This window comes from Acomys minous, assembly GCF_964271855.1.
Source record: "Acomys minous genome assembly, chromosome: 6".
NCBI lineage: Eukaryota > Metazoa > Chordata > Mammalia > Rodentia > Muridae > Acomys > Acomys minous.
In genome coordinates, this window is record NC_140487.1 from 113182644 (window position 1) to 113199473 (window position 16830).

The 16830-nt window shown below is 52.9% G+C and overlaps 1 protein-coding gene across 4 annotated transcripts in view; it reads left to right on the top strand.

Moving 5' to 3' along the window:
• HSPG2 (heparan sulfate proteoglycan 2) overlaps positions 1–16701 on the top strand; it is a 104906-nt gene extending 88205 nt beyond the window's left edge. For all 4 annotated transcript variants that reach the window (XM_084787905.1, XM_084787906.1, XM_084787907.1 and 1 more), the window contains 23 exons: positions 1134–1338; positions 2887–2984; positions 3422–3688; positions 5370–5479; positions 5647–5794; positions 5976–6092; positions 7275–7386; positions 8310–8454; positions 8549–8648; positions 8825–8934; positions 9042–9150; positions 10020–10118; positions 10624–10845; positions 11305–11549; positions 11833–12004; positions 12111–12233; positions 12327–12383; positions 14199–14274; positions 14373–14451; positions 14609–14676; positions 14838–14921; positions 15356–15459; positions 15582–16701. In XM_084787905.1, the coding sequence (XP_084644031.1) occupies positions 1134–1338; positions 2887–2984; positions 3422–3688; positions 5370–5479; positions 5647–5794; positions 5976–6092; positions 7275–7386; positions 8310–8454; positions 8549–8648; positions 8825–8934; positions 9042–9150; positions 10020–10118; positions 10624–10845; positions 11305–11549; positions 11833–12004; positions 12111–12233; positions 12327–12383; positions 14199–14274; positions 14373–14451; positions 14609–14676; positions 14838–14921; positions 15356–15459; positions 15582–15754 (3023 nt within the window). In that variant the 3' untranslated portion in view covers positions 15755–16701. The remainder of the gene's footprint in view (positions 1–1133; positions 1339–2886; positions 2985–3421; positions 3689–5369; positions 5480–5646; positions 5795–5975; positions 6093–7274; positions 7387–8309; positions 8455–8548; positions 8649–8824; positions 8935–9041; positions 9151–10019; positions 10119–10623; positions 10846–11304; positions 11550–11832; positions 12005–12110; positions 12234–12326; positions 12384–14198; positions 14275–14372; positions 14452–14608; positions 14677–14837; positions 14922–15355; positions 15460–15581) is intronic.
• Positions 16702–16830: the final 129 nt, after the last annotated feature.

A 16830-nucleotide genomic window follows, 5' to 3' on the forward strand; every position in this document is an offset into this window, starting at 1 on the left:
GCCTGCCAGGCAGAGAGGGCACTCAATGCAGGGCCTGGACCTCTTGTCCCAGAAGCCCTGAGCTTGTCCACCACAGCCCCAGAGAAAGTGGCATAAACACCGAAACAGCTGTGATGAGTAACAGAGCCGCCTCCTATAGCCCCAGGGCTCTAGCGTATCTACGAAGACTCTTGGCATCCCTGTGGCCTCCTACGGAGCCACACGAGCCTTTGGACATGGAATTCCACGAGCAAAGCCCCTAGCTGACTCACTGGTCAAGAGCCTGGACTGTGGCCCCAGAGAACATTAGCTAAGTTATTTCACCTTGAACCTCAGTGTTTCTCATCTTTAAAGAGGAAAGCAAAACAAAGCAGCAACAACAAAACCACGTGCTTTCCTCCCAACCATTCCTGTCTTAGGCCACCTTCCCTTCCCAAGGGGCCCTTACGTGCATCTAATGAATGACTGTGAGCAAGTGGATGAGTGGATCTTTACTGAAAGGGCTTTGTTGTCTGGCTGGAGAAGTTGCTAGAAGAATGTCCCTTAGGTTGTTGAGATGAGGGTGTCAGGGATGTGACGTGTACATGTGTACAAAAGAACCTTAGGTGTGATGGTGTGTACCTTAGGCCAAGCTCATCACGACACCAGGCTGAGCCGGACTCGGTGGCGCACGTGTTTAATCCTAGCACTCTGGAGGCAGAGGCAGGCAGATCTGTGAGTTCGAGGCCAGCCTGGTCTACAAAGCGAGTCCAGGACATCGAAGGCTACACAGAGAAACCCTACTTTGGGGGGGGGGTGGGAAGGACACTAGGCTGAGAGAGCACTTGGACCTAGGAGTTTATTATCAGTCTGGACAGCAGATGAGAGCCTTTATCTCAAAATCCTATGGTAAAACCTCACTCACTTAGGCTGAGGCCATGGCTTAGTTGGTAGAGAGTTTGTTTAACGGGTCCGGAGTTAATCCCCAGTACCACACAGACTAGATGTGGCGACATGTGCCTGTAAACCCAGCATTCAGGCAGGAAAATGAAAAGTTCAAAGTTCAAGGTCACCCTTAACTACATAGTGAGTCTGAAGATTGCTTGTGCTACGTGAGACCCTGTCTCAATAAATGAACAAAGGAATGAAGGAATGAATCTTGCATGTCTCCACAGGCCCTTCTGGTGAACTCCCTGACACTTCCATCCCAGGAGGATCCACACCCACTGTGCAGGTCACTCCCCAGGTAGAGACTAAGAGCATAGGGGCCAGCGTTGAGTTCCACTGTGCTGTGCCCAGCGAGCGGGGCACCCACCTTCGTTGGCTCAAGGAGGGAGGTCAGCTGCCTCCTGGACACAGTGTACAGGATGGAGTCCTCCGGTGAGTGATGTCGGGCGTGAGCTGGACCCAGGTACCTAACCCCCCCAACCTAAGGCTCAGGGGGACTGAGTCACTTAACCTGTGTATGGGGCCCACCACAGGGCCATATCCTTGAGTGAGCTGCTGGTCCTCTCTGGGTCTTAATTTTCAGTTTGAGTAAGTTACAAGACTGAAGTGTTGTCTCCAAACTGCTTAGTGCTTTCTTGGCAACCGGAAGGCTGTCGGCCAGTGTTCTCTCTATTCTGGTTTGGTTTGTTTGCTTGTTTGTTTTATTTTGTTTTGTTGGTATTAGATTTCTGAGACCAGGTCTCACTCTGTAGCTCAGGCTGGCCTGAAACTCACTATGTAGATCAGATTGGCCTCTTAACTACCTGTGATCCTCCAGCCTCTGCCTCTCAAGCCCTGGGATAAGAGATCTGAGCCACGCTGGGCATGGTGGCGCACTCCTTTAATCCCAGCACTCAGGAGGCAGAGGCAGGCAGATCACTGTGAGTTCAAGATCAGCCTGGTCTACAAAGGGAGTCCAGGACAGCTAAGGCTACACAGAGAAACCCTGTCTTGCAGGGGGTGGGGTGGGGGGGTAACAGATCTGAGCCACTGTGCCCAACTGTGTTCCTACTATTATTAAAAGCAAGAAAACCACTCTGGCCAGGCGTGGTGGCGCACGCCTTTAATCCCAGCACTCGGGAGGCAGAGGCAGGCGGATCGCTGTGAGTTCGAGGCCAGCCTGGTCTACAAAGTGAGTCTAGGACAGCCAAGACTACACAGAGAGACCCTGTCTCGAAAAACCAAAAAAACAAAACAAAACAAAGAAAACCACTCTGGGGCCAGAGATCTGCAGCTTGGTCTCTGTGAGACCTTGAGCCAGTGTGACAGTGAGCCTTAGAGCACAAAATCTGTCTGAGATAGGTGTGGTAGGCAGGCCTTATGGCACAGGCCTGTAATAGACTGAAAGAGGCGTGTCATAAATTCAAAGCTACAGAGTGTATTAAGGCCAGCCTGGACAACTTAGTTGAGAGTGTATCTCAAAATAAACAGTGAGAATCAAATGAGACTGTAGCTCAGTGACAGAACACTGGCCTGGCATGTGCGAGGCCTAAAGTTCAGTCCCAGTTTCCACAGACAGAGGAATGGATGAAAGATGAGAAGGTGTGGTCCACTACCCCGCCCACTTGCATCCTGGTCACTGGTGCTGGCCCTGGAGCTGGTCTGTCTCATGTTTGTGTGTGCATGTCTGAGTGACCATGCCAGTGTCTGTGCATGTGCGTGCATGCATGTGTGTGTGTGTGTGTGTGTGTCTGTCTGTCTGTCTGTCTGTCTGTATGTGCTCGTGCTCACACCCGTGTAAGTCAGAGGACAGGTTGCGAGAGTCAATTCTCTTCCACTACGTAGGACCCAGGGATTAAACTCAGGTCATCCGGCTTAGGGACAGTCGCCTTTGCCCACTGAGCCATCCCATCAGCCCCATGGGCCATCTGTTTTAACTTACAGAGCTGCAAACCATTTTCTGTTGGCTTTACTTCTGACGTCACCCTTCTTTCTTCTCAGAATCCAGAACTTAGACCAGAGCTGCCAAGGGACATATATTTGTCAGGCCCACGGGCCTTGGGGACAAGCCCAGGCCAGTGCCCAGCTAATTGTTCAAGGTAGGAGGTGGCTTCAGAGCAGGGCCAGAGATGAGAAAGGAGAGGGGTGGTGCAGGGGTTTGTCCCTGCGCCTCAGGGAGCCCTGTACATGTGCACGGTAAAGAGAATTCTTTTCCCTGCTTGCCCCTTGCATGGAGTACTGGCGATGACAGGTTTTGCAAGGGAGGGGAGAGGGGAGGGATTGGGCGTGTGAGTGGGTGCTCAGCAGAGCAGGAAAGACTGATTTAGCAGCTCCTTGTGTGCATGAATAAACAGAAGCTTAACTGTTGGATGTGAGTGACTATATGAAAAGCAAGCCAGGAGATGGCTGAGCGCTTAGAGCTCCAAGCCATCCCTCTCCACCCGCAGCCTGGCTTATCACCCTGTCCCTGCCCCTGCCCCTGCCCCTGCCCCTGCCCCTGCCCCTGCCTGGCTCACCCACTCTGCCTCTCTCCCAGCTTTGCCCTCAGTGCTCATCAATGTCCGTACCTCTGTGCACACTGTGGTAGTCGGCCACTCTGTGGAGTTTGAGTGCTTGGCACTAGGTGACCCTAAGCCTCAGGTCACGTGGAGCAAAGTTGGAGGGCGCCTACGGCCTGGCATCGTGCAAAGCGGAAGTGTCATCAGGATTGCCCACGTGGAGCTGGCTGACGCGGGACAGTACCGATGCACGGCCACCAATGCTGCTGGCACCACCCAGTCCCATGTGCTGCTGCTGGTGCAAGGTAAAAATCACTAGGGATGATGGAAGAGACCAGGGAGGGACAGGACCATAAAGCGCTGCCAGCTCCAACTTGCTACATCATTCATTCCTTCTATGTCAGCCCGGGGATCTCCTAGTGTCTATATTCAAGGGATTGCTTTCCCAGCCAATGAATGGATGTGAGTGTTTGTCTGAGCAGACTATCAAGGGCTAGCAAGAGGAAAAAGTAGGCCTGGTGTGGTGGTGCACACCTTTAACCCCAGAACTCTGGGAAGGCAGAGGCAGGGGGGAATTCCTGGCTTTGCTGGCTCCAGAGGCAGAGGCCAATCTCCCTGAGTTTGAGGCCAGCCTGATCTACATATCTCTTTCCAGGCCATTTGGGGGTACATAGTCAGACCCTGTGTCCAAAAAAAGGAAGAGTAAGAGGGAAAGTAGCCCTTACTCAGATGGAGGAGACCCACATCCTAGTCTGAAAGTAGACTTTACAGAAACAGACAACATGAAGCCAAGAGTGGGTGATACACGCTTGCATTCCAGCACTCAGGAGACTGAGGAAGAAAAATCTCTGGTTCAAGGCCAGGCTAGGCTACATAATAAGACATCATCTCAAAACAAGCAAACATACATACACCTATAATCCAGCACGTCCAAGGTAAAGGCAAGAGGAATCATAAGTTTAAGACTAGCCTATGCTACATAGGATGGGTAGAGACCAGCCTGGGCTACGAGAGCCTTTTCAAAAAGGAGGTGGAGATGAGGTAAAGGCACTTACTGTCAAGCTCCAGGGCCCACACGGTGGAAGGAGAGAACAGATTCCCGCAAGTTGTCCTCTGAGCTCCATATACATGCTGTGCTGTGTGGACACACACACACACAAACATAAACACGCAAACAGATAAATGTAACTTAAAATAAATAAATAAACAAAACATCATAAGAAGTAAAACACTATAGATACACAATAAACACAAACCTTTTTTTTTTTAAGTTTTTTTTTTTTACTATTATGTATACAATCTTGCATGTACACCTGCACACCAGAAGAGGGCTTCAGATCTCATTATAGATGGTCGTGAGGCACCATGTGATTGCTGGGAATTGAACTCAGGACCTTTAGAACAGCAGACAGTGCTCTTAACCTCTGAAGCCATTTCTCCAGCCCCCACACCCCCCCCCCTCGCCAGAACCTGTTTTCTTTAAAGGCAATTCATTTTACTCCGAACTCTGACACTTCCTTCATCCTACTTACCTCTGCTACCCTAGTGTCCTCTTCTCAGGTCCCAGGTCTACAGCTGTCTGCTCAGGCAGGAGGTGATGTCAGCCAGCCTGGGCCTGAGCTGCAACCCTAGCTAGCTCTGTCCAACCAGGAGTGAGCAGCCATAGTCCCCTTATTCATGCAGTGGGCACAGGGCCTTTCTCCCAGAGTGAAATGAAGACTAGAAAAGCTTATGGTGAGCCAGGCGTGGTGGCGCACGCCTATAATCCCAGCACTTGGGAGGCAGAGGCAGGCGGATCGCTATGAGTTCGAGGCCAGCCTGGTCTACAAAGTGGGTCCAGGACAGCCAAGGCTACACAGAGAGACCTTGTCTCGAAAAACCAAAAAAAGAAAAAGAAAAAGAAAGAAAGAAAAGAAAAAGAAAAGCATATGGTGGCACAAAGTTGGGGGAGGCCATCACATGGTGGTCTCTGTTTGCCCCCTTCAGCCTTGCCCCAGATCTCAACTCCTCCAGAGGTCCGAGTGCCTGCTGGCTCTGCAGCTGTCTTCCCATGCATGGCCTCAGGCTACCCCACTCCGACCATCACCTGGAGCAAGGTAAATGCTGCGCAGGTGCCAGCCGACATTCCTCTGGGCGAGGGCGAGCTCCGAGCCAGCTCAGTGCCACAAGAGCTGGCCAAGAGTGAACGTCCAATTCAAAGACAGGCCTGGGGCAGAGGTAGGGGCATGAGCCGAGGCCAGGCCTTCAGTACCAGTGTTTGTAGGTGGATGGCGACCTGCCCCCCAACAGCCGCCTAGAGAACAACATGCTGATGCTGCCATCGGTTCGTCCCGAGGACGCTGGCACCTATGTGTGCACTGCCACCAACCGGCAGGGCAAGGTCAAAGCCTTTGCCTATCTGCAGGTGCCAGGTAGGACAAGTCCAGCCCTAATAGGCAGCACATGCCAACTCACCCACAGGCGTCTCTCTGACAGTCTTCTCTCTCTCTCTCTTTCTCTCTTTCTCTCTTTCTCTCTTTCTCTCTTCTCTCTCTCTCTCTCTCTCTCTCTCTCTCTCTCTCTCTCTCTCTCTCTCTCTCTCTCTCTCTGCAGAGCGAGTGGTACCCTACTTCACCCAGACACCTTACTCCTTCCTGCCGCTCCCCACCATCAAAGATGCCTACAGGAAGTTTGAGATCAAGATCACCTTCCGGCCAGACTCTGCAGATGGTGAGTGGGCGCCTTGTGGGAGCCCTGGCCTGGGGTGGGGGTGGAGGTGGGGACGTGTCTCTTGGATCTCTCATCACGGTATGAACCCTAACTGAACCCCCTGTCCTGTCCAGAGCCCCTTGGGTTTTTCTTGTCTCCTTGCTTTTCCATCCCTCCTTTGTGACATTCCGGCCTCCACCTGGTCTTGCTGCATGGGTGCCTTGATGCCCGGCCGTCCTGGCTCATCTTCCTGTCTGGCTCATCATTCTGTTTATCTGACCTCTCTCCCTCTCTCTCCCTCCCCTCATCCTCTCATCTTGCTGGTCTCTCACTTTCACTCCCAGGCCTCCTTCTCTACTCAGGTGAGTTTCTACCTCCCTCTCCTCCTTCAGGCAACCCCAAGGGTGCAAGCCCCAAAATCAGATCCTATCTTGGAGCTCTTAGCAAAGCACCTTCTCCTCAGGCCCTGACCATGTGCCAGAGTGCGAGATTATAGAGTGGAAAGGCTCAAGAAGACAGTGGTTGTCAACTTGTGGGGTCATGACCCCTTTTGGGGGTGTCAAATGATCCTTTCATGGGTGTTCACCTAAGATGTACATTAGGATTCATAACAGTAGCAGAATTACAGTTATGAAGTAGCAACGAAAATAGTTTTTTGGTTTTTTGTTTGTTTGTTTGTTTTGTTTTGTTTTGTTTTTGAGACAGGGTTTCTCTGTGTAGCCTTGGCTGTCCTGGACTCACTTTGTAGACCAGGCTAGCCTCGGAACTCGCAGTGATCCGCCTGCCTCAGCCTCCTGAGTGCTGGGATTAAAGGCGTGCACCACTACGCCTGGCTCAACGGAAAATAGTTTTATGGGTAGGGGTTACCACAACATAAAACTGTATTAAGAGGTCACAGAATTAGGAAGGTTGAGGACTGGGTCAAGAGCTTAGGTGGGGGGCTGGAGAGATGGCTCAGAGGTTAAGAGCACTGGCTGCTCTTCCAAAGGTCCTGAGTTCAATTCTCAGCAACCACATGGTGGCTCACAACCATCTATAATGAGATATGATGCCCTCTTCTGGCCTGCAGGTAAACATGCAGGCAGAATACTGTATACATAATAATATAATAAATCTTAAAAAAAAAAAAAAAAGCTTAGGTGAGCGTGACAGAGGGCTGGTACCCAGAGATGGGGAGGCTGCTCACGCTGCTGTGCCCTCCAGGGATGCTGCTGTACAATGGGCAGAAGCGGATCCCAGGGAGTCCCACCAACCTGGCCAACAGGCAGCCCGACTTCATCTCCTTTGGCCTTGTGGGCGGAAGACCTGAGTTCCGGTGAGATCTCTAACTTCCTGTCTTCCGGGAGCCATGGGCTGGGGTTTGGACCCAGGGTCTTAGTTGGGCATGTTCTGCATTGGGCTGAGGTATACAGTGGTGAGTCTAGAGAGAGAGGGGTTGCAGCTGTTCCCCTTGATGGCTACTCAGTCTACCGGAGTAGGCATCATAGCCCAGCTAGGCCGAGGAGAGAGCTTCAAATAACTTAGGACGACTGTAGGCCAGGACTCGATCTATTTGTCCATCCATTCAACTATCTACTTCTTTCATCCATCATCCATCCCATTCACCCATCCATCCATTTGTCCACCTGTCTGTCCACCCATCCATCCATTTACCTGTCCATCTGGTCATTACTCTCTATCCCATTTATCTACCCACTCATGCATCCATCTTCATCCGTTCATTCACATCACCTGTCCATCCATCCATCCATCCATCCATCCATCTATCCATACATACATACATACATACATACATACATCTATCCATCCATCCATCCATCCATCCATCTACCCACCCATCCATCCATCCATCCATCCATCCATCTATTCACATATCCATCAATTTACCCATCCATTCATCCATTTGTTCATTCATCCTCCCACTGATCATTCTCACATCCAATAATTACTTGATTGACTCTTACCATGAGCCAGGCAGTGTTACACATATGAACAGAACAGGTCAAGTTGTGTGTTATGGGGATACCCACTGTAGTTGGGGAAGCCAAGCAAGGACAGAAACGTCATAGCCGGCACTATAAGAAATGGCGCTATCCTTCCTCTGAATCCTTTTGCCCAGCCTGGGCCTGTCTGAAGCCACACTTACAAACACTCTTTTTTCTTTCTTTCTTTCTTTCTTTCTTTCTTTCTTTCTTTCTTTCTTTTTTCCTTTTGCCCCCGTCCCACCTCATGGAGCAGATTTGATGCAGGCTCTGGCATGGCCACTATCCGCCACCCCACACCTCTGGCCCTAGGCCAGTTCCACACCGTGACCCTGCTACGAAGCCTCACTCAGGGGTCTTTGATCGTGGGCAATTTGGCCCCTGTCAACGGGACCTCCCAGGTAAGAACCAGCCTGCCGTCCCGTTCCCCCCCAATTCCCAGTTCCCAGCCTGTGCCTACCCCAGTAGCTGGGCCTGACTTACCCACCTCCACAGGGCAAGTTTCAAGGCTTAGACCTGAACGAGGAGCTGTATCTGGGTGGCTATCCTGACTACGGTGCCATCCCCAAGGCTGGGCTCAGTAGCGGCTTTGTAGGTGAGCCTTCCTTCTCCCCCAGCTAAACTTTCCTGGCTGGTTCTAGAGCCCCAGGAGCTAAACAGGGGGGTTGGGGTGAGGGGGTGGGCGCTCTATAGATGCAGATTGTAGCTGGTCAGCTTCCCATCCCCTCCACACGCTCACCCTGCTTCCCCCAATCCTGCCCCACACACCAGGCTGTGTACGTGAGCTGCGCATCCAAGGCGAGGAGATCGTCTTCCATGACCTCAACCTTACAACACACGGCATCTCCCACTGCCCTACGTGCCAGGACCGGCCCTGCCAGGTGGGCTCTTCCTCTACCACTCCCCGGCCGCCCTGGCTTGCCTCTGGAGGGACAGGGAGGGGGAGGGCTGGGGTCTCCCTGGCTTGATGTCTGGGTCTGCTTTGTAGAACGGGGGCCAGTGCCACGATTCTGAGAGCAGCAGCTACACGTGTGTCTGCCCTGCTGGCTTCACCGGCAGCCGCTGTGAGCATTCACAAGCCCTGCACTGCCACCCAGGTGAGTATCCTACCCCATGTCTTCGTTCCTCTTCCTCAAGAACTTAAGACCCCTCCCATGAAGGTGACTAATCTCTCTTAGTCCAGACACTGCCATCTGGGCCTCTACTGCCTCTCATTACGTGAGTTGGGCACCCATACCCTGCACTCTTACCTAGGTACACCTGTGTGTGTGTGTGTGTGTGTGTGTGCGCGCGCGCGCGCACACTGTGATTAAACCTGAGGCTTCGCACATGCTAGGCAAGTGATCTGCCATTCAGCCACAGCCCTGACTACTGCCAACCCCCCCCAGTCTTAATATTGCAAGCCCACTGATACTGTGTCTCAAAGAGACCATAAACAGCCCTGGTACATGTCTATAGCCCCTTCCTGAAAGCAGGAAGGTCAGAAGTTCAAGGTCATCAGATTCATAGAGAGTTTGAGGGCAGCCAGCCTAGACTACATGAGACCTTGTTTCAAAAAGCAAGCAAAAACAAATCTAAATAAAACAAACAAACAAATATACCCGGTGGGAGCACTTACCTATAACACCAGCACTCAGGAGGCACTGCCAGGAGGATCATAAACCAGTTCAAAGCCAGCCTGAGCCACATAGTTGAGTTCCAAGCTAACCAGAGCCCCAAAGCTTGAGTGCCTAAAAGCAAAACCAAACATAGGTAAAGCCACTCATGACACAGCTCTCCCTAGGGGTCCTCTTCTGGAACTATCTGTCTTCTGATTATGCCCCCACTTTGGACCTCAGCCCTGGATGGTCCTCCCATGCTGACTTGGTCCTAAGAGTCAAGGTCCCCAGGGGGGGTGAGAGGCAGAGTTTAGGCATGAGACTCTCCTCTGCTGACTTACCTCTGTGCCTCTTCACTGTTCCTCCAGAGGCCTGTGGGCCCGACGCCACCTGTGTGAACCGGCCAGATGGCCGAGGCTACACCTGTCGCTGCCACCTGGGCCGCTCAGGGATGAGGTGTGAAGAAGGTGAGCATTCTCTGTCACGGCTGGGGACATTGTATGAGGCACCCTGGGGCCATAGCAAGTCCTGTGAGTAATAAAAATTAATCTAGGGGCTGGAGAGATGGCTCAGCAGTTAAGAGCACTGACTGCTCTTCCAGAGGTCATGAGTTCAATTCCCAGCAACTACATGGTGGCTCACAACCATCTATAATGTGATCTGATGGCCTCTTCTGGCCTGCAGGTGTACACACAAATAGAGCATTGTATACATAATAATAAATAAATAAATCTTTTTTAAAAATAAAATAAAATTAATCTAGAGCAAGAAGATGTTAAAATCAATGAGCCACATTCCTGTCCAGCCTGAGTCCCATGCCTGGGATTCCCCGAGGACTTTTGTCTTCCCCAGGGATCCTCAACCCGATGGGCAGGGCTAGTCTTGAGACTCTGGTAGGGTATGGGGGAGGTGGGGATCCTGCCCAGGTCTCTGCTATCCCCACTGCTCCTAGCTAAGCTATGGCTGCTACAGGTGTGACGGTGACTACTCCATCGATGTCTGGTGCTGGCTCCTACTTGGCACTACCAGCTCTCACCAATACGCACCACGAACTACGCTTGGATGTGGAGTTCAAGCCACTGGCACCCGATGGGATCTTGCTGTTCAATGGAGGCAAGATGGAGCCTGTGGAAGACTTTGTGTCCCTAGCGATGGTTGGTGGCCACCTGGAGTTCCGCTATGAGTTAGGGTCAGGTAAGCACTGGGTGCCATGTGTGGGTGGAGCCTCTGGGTGACAACCTCTACACTATCCTTGGGTCACCATGTTGCCGGGAGGCAAAAAGGGGTAAGTTCTGGAGCCAGGCTTTCTGAGGTCTGTCCTTGCACACTTCTCTGTGACTTTAAGGCCACCCCTAACCACAAAGTCCTGGTCAGAGAGTCCTGAAAGCTATGAGAAGTATCCCATTAATCACACCCCGGAGGGCTGGAGAGATGGCTCAGTGGTTAAGAGCACCACCTGCTCTTCCAGAGGTCCTGAGTTCAATTCCCAGCAACCACATGGTGGCTCACAACCACCTATAATATAATCTGATGCCCTCTTCTGCACATAAAGCACTCATATGCAATAAATAAAATAAATTTAAAAAATCACACCCTGGAATGCAGGAGTGTTAGGATCCCTCTGCTACCCACTGCTGCCTCTGGTCTCTTCAGGTCTGGCTGTTCTGCGGAGCCACGAGCCACTCGCCCTGGGACGCTGGCACCGCGTGTCTGCAGAGCGCCTCAACAAAGATGGCAGCCTGCGGGTGGATGGGGGGCGCCCTGTGCTGCGCTCTTCACCAGGAAAGAGCCAAGGCCTCAACCTGCACACGCTGCTCTACCTGGGTGGCGTGGAGCCCTCTGTACAGCTGTCCCCAGCCACCAATATGAGTGCTCACTTCCGTGGCTGTGTGGGTGAGGTGAGGAACAGCCCCCAGAGGTACAGTGGGAGCAAGGAGGTCCATGTGGGACCCCCTGCCACTCCCGGAGCCCTGGGAGCACCCATATTCTGCTGAGCCAGTTTCTTTAAAATGGGGATAATAGTAGCCACTTTATACTGAAGACTGGGTACACAGTACTCAGCTTTAAGGCCTCCCTAACGCACTCAGGGTCCCATGCCACTCTCCATGTCCCTGCCTGACTTCCCGCGCTTCTGCACCTCACGAGTCCCCTTGGTGCCCCCCCGCCTCCCCGTATCTGCAGGTTTCTGTGAATGGCAAGCGGTTGGACCTCACCTACAGCTTCTTGGGCAGCCAGGGTGTGGGGCAGTGCTACGACAGCTCCCCGTGCGAACGCCAGCCCTGCCGCAACGGCGCCACGTGCATGCCTGCGGGCGAATATGAGTTCCAGTGCCTTTGCCAAGATGGTTTCAAAGGTACCAGGGCCAGCGCAGGGCATGGCAGGACATGGGCCCAGCAGCGCAAGGGTCAGAGGGTAACTCTAGCTCCTGCCCGCCCACCCACTTCTACCTTGGCCCACAGGTGACCTCTGTGAGCATGAGGAGAACCCTTGCCAGCTCCAAGAGCCTTGTCTAAATGGTGGCACCTGCCGGGGTGCCCGTTGCCTCTGTCTCCCCGGCTTCTCTGGTCCACGCTGCCAGCAAGGTATGGTTATTAGTTCTTCTCTACCTTCCTCTGGGGCCAGACACAGTTCCTGGGTATCTGTGTCCACCAACTAGATGCCACCCTTCCCCACAGGTGCTGGATACGGCGTAGTGGAGTCTGACTGGCGCCTTGAAGGTAGCGGAGGCAACGGTGCGTACTCCCTGTGGCCAGCTAGGCAAATTGGTGGCCTCTTCTTCTCCTTGGTCTTGGTCTCTCAGCCTCATTTCCTCCAGTTAGTTAGACCTCGGTTTGGGTCCTCAAGTAAAACAAGCCCATGGGAGGAGCTCGCTGCGCACAGATATAAGTAGGAACAAAGAGGCACAGAGCCATACACAGGCTTATTGGCAAGACGGCCTTGGTTAGGCCTGTGAACCGCTCGGACGTCACTTTCCTTCAGTCAGCAAGCGTCTGTTGTGTGCCAGTTTGAACAATGCAATTCTCTGGATTTCCACATATTTAAAAGTAAAAATGTGGACTAGAGAGATGGCTCAGTGGTTAAGAGCACCGCCTGCTCTTCCAGAGGTCCTGAGTTCAATTCCCAGCAACCACATGGTGACTCACAACCATCTATAATGAGATCTGGTGCCCTCTCTGCAGATAAAGCACTCATATGCAATACATAAAATAAATAAATCTTTAAAAAATAAATAAATAAATAAATGTAAAAATGTGCAGGAGAGGTGACTCGGCTTTTAAGAGCGCTTGAGATGCTGTGCGAGGTGGCACATGCCTATAATCCCAGCACTCTGGAAGGCAGAGGCAGGCGGATCTATGTGATTTCCAGGCTAGCCCAGTCTACAAAACAGCTGCCTCTGGTCCTGGTCCTCTGCTTTGAGCCTCTGCACAATCTGAACTAGGCCTAAAATGTTTTCAGTCTCTGAGACTTACTGTTTAATGAGCTCACTCTTTCTTGTTGTTTCTGAGCTCTGGGCCGGCTGGTTCAGCTCAGCTGTTCTGGCTCAAACCCCTCTCCCAGCTGACTTAATCAACCTGGCTTCTCTCTCAGGCCCTGAATTGCTCTTCTTGGCCTCAAACTAACTCCAGCAATCTGCTCTAACCTCCTGGCTCATTCAGTCTTCACCTGAGTTCTCTCTCTGCAACCTGTGTCTCTATTACTGTCCTGGTAAAGCTGTCTGCTCTCTCTCTCTCTCTCTCTCTCTCTCTCTCTCTCTCTCGCTCTCTCGCTCTCTCGCTCTCTCGCTCTCTCGCTCTCTCGCTCTCTCGCTCTCTCGCTCTCTCTCTCGCTCTCTCGCTCTCTTGCTCTCTCGCGCTCTCTCTCTCTCTCTCTCTCTGCGTTGCCCATTAAGTAGCTTCCCTTTCCTCTCTCTTCTCCTACACAGTCAAATCTTTCTCTGATTTATCATTTTTTTTCTGCCATTCAATTAGACATCACTTTCAAACATGGGTGCTTTTTTTCTACAATCTTTACCTTTATCGTTTGACATTAAAGGTGTGTACCACCATGCCTGGACCTAAGCTCTTCTTTCCCTGATACTTGCTCTGTACCAGGCTGGCCTTGAACTCAGATCTGCTTGCCTCTGTCTCCTGGATTAAAGGCGTGGTTGTTTTCTAGCTGGATCGCACAGACCTGGAAGGTCTTTGGATGTGCTCTGAATTAACATTCCTCTATGGAGGCTGGGGGGGGGGCAAGAGAGATAAAGGGAAGCAAGCTCCCCTGGCCCCCCCCACCTTTTTAGGTAGAAATGCAGGTAAATGAGATGGCTTAGTTGGTAAAAAAGCGCTCACCCATGCGAGCCTGATGACGTAAGTTTGACCCCTGGAACCCACATTGGGAGGAGTGAGATGACCCCTAAGAGTTGTCACCTGATCTCCACATACACCATGACATGAGCACGCCCAGGCTCACACACACACACATCCTATGCACAAACACAATAATAATTAGTCATAAATAAAAATAAAATGAGCACTGAGAAGCACTCACTGTCTCCCACACTCTCGCAGATGCCCCTGGGCAATATGGAGCCTACTTTCATGACAATGGCTTCCTAGGCCTCCCTGGCAACATCTTCTCCAGGAGGTAAGATGATGTTAGTTGACTCTCTGGGCCTGCAGGGTTAACAGGAGTCTGAGTGGCCGGCTTCCCCTCACCCATTGCTTCCTGCTCCTCCTCCCCAGCCTGCCTGAAGTACCTGAGACCATCGAATTCGAGGTTCGGACCAGCACAGCCAATGGCCTTCTGCTCTGGCAGGGCGTGGTGAGTGGACATCTACCAGGGGGTCTTGGGATTTCTAGGGTTGGAAACTGGCCTCCTGGCCAGGGCAGTGTAGAGAGAGAGAGAAGGCTGAGGCTGAAGGCCTCGGAGTCTCAGCTCTTCAGTGTGGGACCCTAGAGACCCCATGATTCCTTGGCAGGTGAGAGAGACCAGCCGCAGCAAGGACTTCATCAGCCTCGGACTACAGGATGGCCATCTTGTCTTCAGGTGAGTCCTAGCACCTCCATCGCTGTCTTCCATCCCTGGCTTCTCCCATGGCAAGCTGCAGCTTCCGGTGCTCCAGCCATACACCCCTAGCCCATCAGCACCTTTGTACTTCCTGCCCCCGACCCCAGAACTCACACCTTCATGGATCTCTGTTACTACAGCTACCAACTGGGCAGTGGGGAGGCCCGTCTTGTCTCTGAAGACCCCATCAATGATGGCGAGTGGCATCGGGTGACAGCGCTGCGGTAAGGAGTCCAGCCAGGTGCTAGGGGAAGGGACCGGAGGTGGGCATGGCATCAGGAGCACATACCACTCCCCCAGCCCAGGGTGGGAGCACGGAGGAGGCTTTGAGATATGAGAAACAGAATGAGAAATTAATACGGGGTGCCGGGGGGGGCGGGGGGGGCACCTTGCGGTCAAGCAGAGTGCTTGGCCGTGCGGGATCAAGGGTGGCGGTACACTCCTGTGATCCCAGCATGTGGGAGGTGGAGTTTGAGCCCAGGCTTGGCTTATTAAAGAGAGGACACCTGAGGACCAGGCCTCAGAAGGTGGCTACGTGTGGCTAGTAGGAACGTAGCAAACTGAAAGCAAGCAAGAGCCATATTTGCCGACCGGGAGTCTTAATGACAAGGGGAGGACATTTGTGGAGGATGGGAATTCAGACCCTGTCGCACTGCAGAGAGGGCCAGAGAGGATCTATCCAAGTAGACGGTGAGGAGCTGGTCAGCGGACGGTCCCCAGGTCCTAATGTGGCAGTAAACACCAAGGATATCGTCTACATTGGTGAGTGCCCGGCAGGGTGTTGAGGCGGACGGGGACGGGGACGGGCACCTTCAGGACAGCAGTCGAGAGTCCTCACGTCTCTGGGTCTACCACTGGCCCACTGTCACGTTCTTCTTCCCCAGGTGGTGCCCCAGATGTGGCCACACTGACCAAGGGCAAGTTCTCTTCTGGGATCACAGGCTGTATCAAGAATCTGGTGCTGCACTCTGCCCGGCCTGGAGCCCCACCCCCACAGCCCCTGGACCTGCAGCATCGTGCCCAGGCAGGGGCCAACACACGTGCCTGCCCCTCGTAGGCACCTGCCTGCCTCCCATGGACTCCTGGGCAGCAACCCAGCCTGACAATGTCGAGTATATTATTATTAATATTATTATGACTTTTTTTGTAAGAGACTGAGGCAATGCCACGCTTTGCTGCTACCACCCTGGGCTGGACTGGAGGGTGGGTGCGCCGGCTCCCACAGATGCGTGGGCAGAGCCCCAAGGTTGATGGGCAGGACAAGGGGACTGGAAGACGTTTCCTCAGAAGGCTACTGGGGGTGGGGACTTGGAGTCAGGCGTCATGACTGGTAGGGCTCAGAACTGCTCACACTCACTTCCTCCCTTCAAAGTCAAGCTGGGCTGTCCGTATCAGCAGTCCGTGGACAGTCCTCATTGGTGTGAGTGTCAACCTCAATTTATCACCTCACTGCCAAACCAAATGAGGGGATGTTGCAGTGGCCTGAGCCACTGTGCTGGGAGCAGAAGGCAGCTCACTCCCCCCACTGGCCACACACATCCCAGCCTCCTCCATACCCACCTAGCCAGAAGTCCCACGTCCCTGGCAGCCTCCCCTCCCACCCAGCCCTCCTCCACCTGCATTCCCCCCCCCACCCCCCCACCACCACAGCCCAGGGCCCTGCCCTCAGGAGCTGCAAGGGAGACCAACTCTTCCCCTGACCTGCTAGGCAGAGCCCAGCAATGAGGTCCCGCCACACCAGGACAGGCCCCCTCCCCCCACTCTTCTGGAGGTGAAGGCCCAGGGCGTGGGGAATCAGGGGTCAGGAAGACCAGTGCCTTGGGTTGGGGCAACTGAGACCTCCGTTTGGGAAGGAGAGGAGGGGCGATGATAGCCCTACCTATCTGGGAGCCTGAGGACCCAATTGATGGGTAAGCAGGCCCAGACGTGTGTGGCTGGTCCTAGAGGGAACCCCCCTGTGGTCTTTATCTGATTTTTTCTTAATAAACGGTGCTATCCCCGCCAGAGGTTCTCTGGGCTCTTTGACAAGTGATTCACGGTGCTGCAGGGTGGGGTAGTATTTCTGACACCTGAAAGAGAAGCAAACCCCAGCTGAGTTTTCTGACCCAAAAGGCCCTAGTTCCTCCCCTAGGC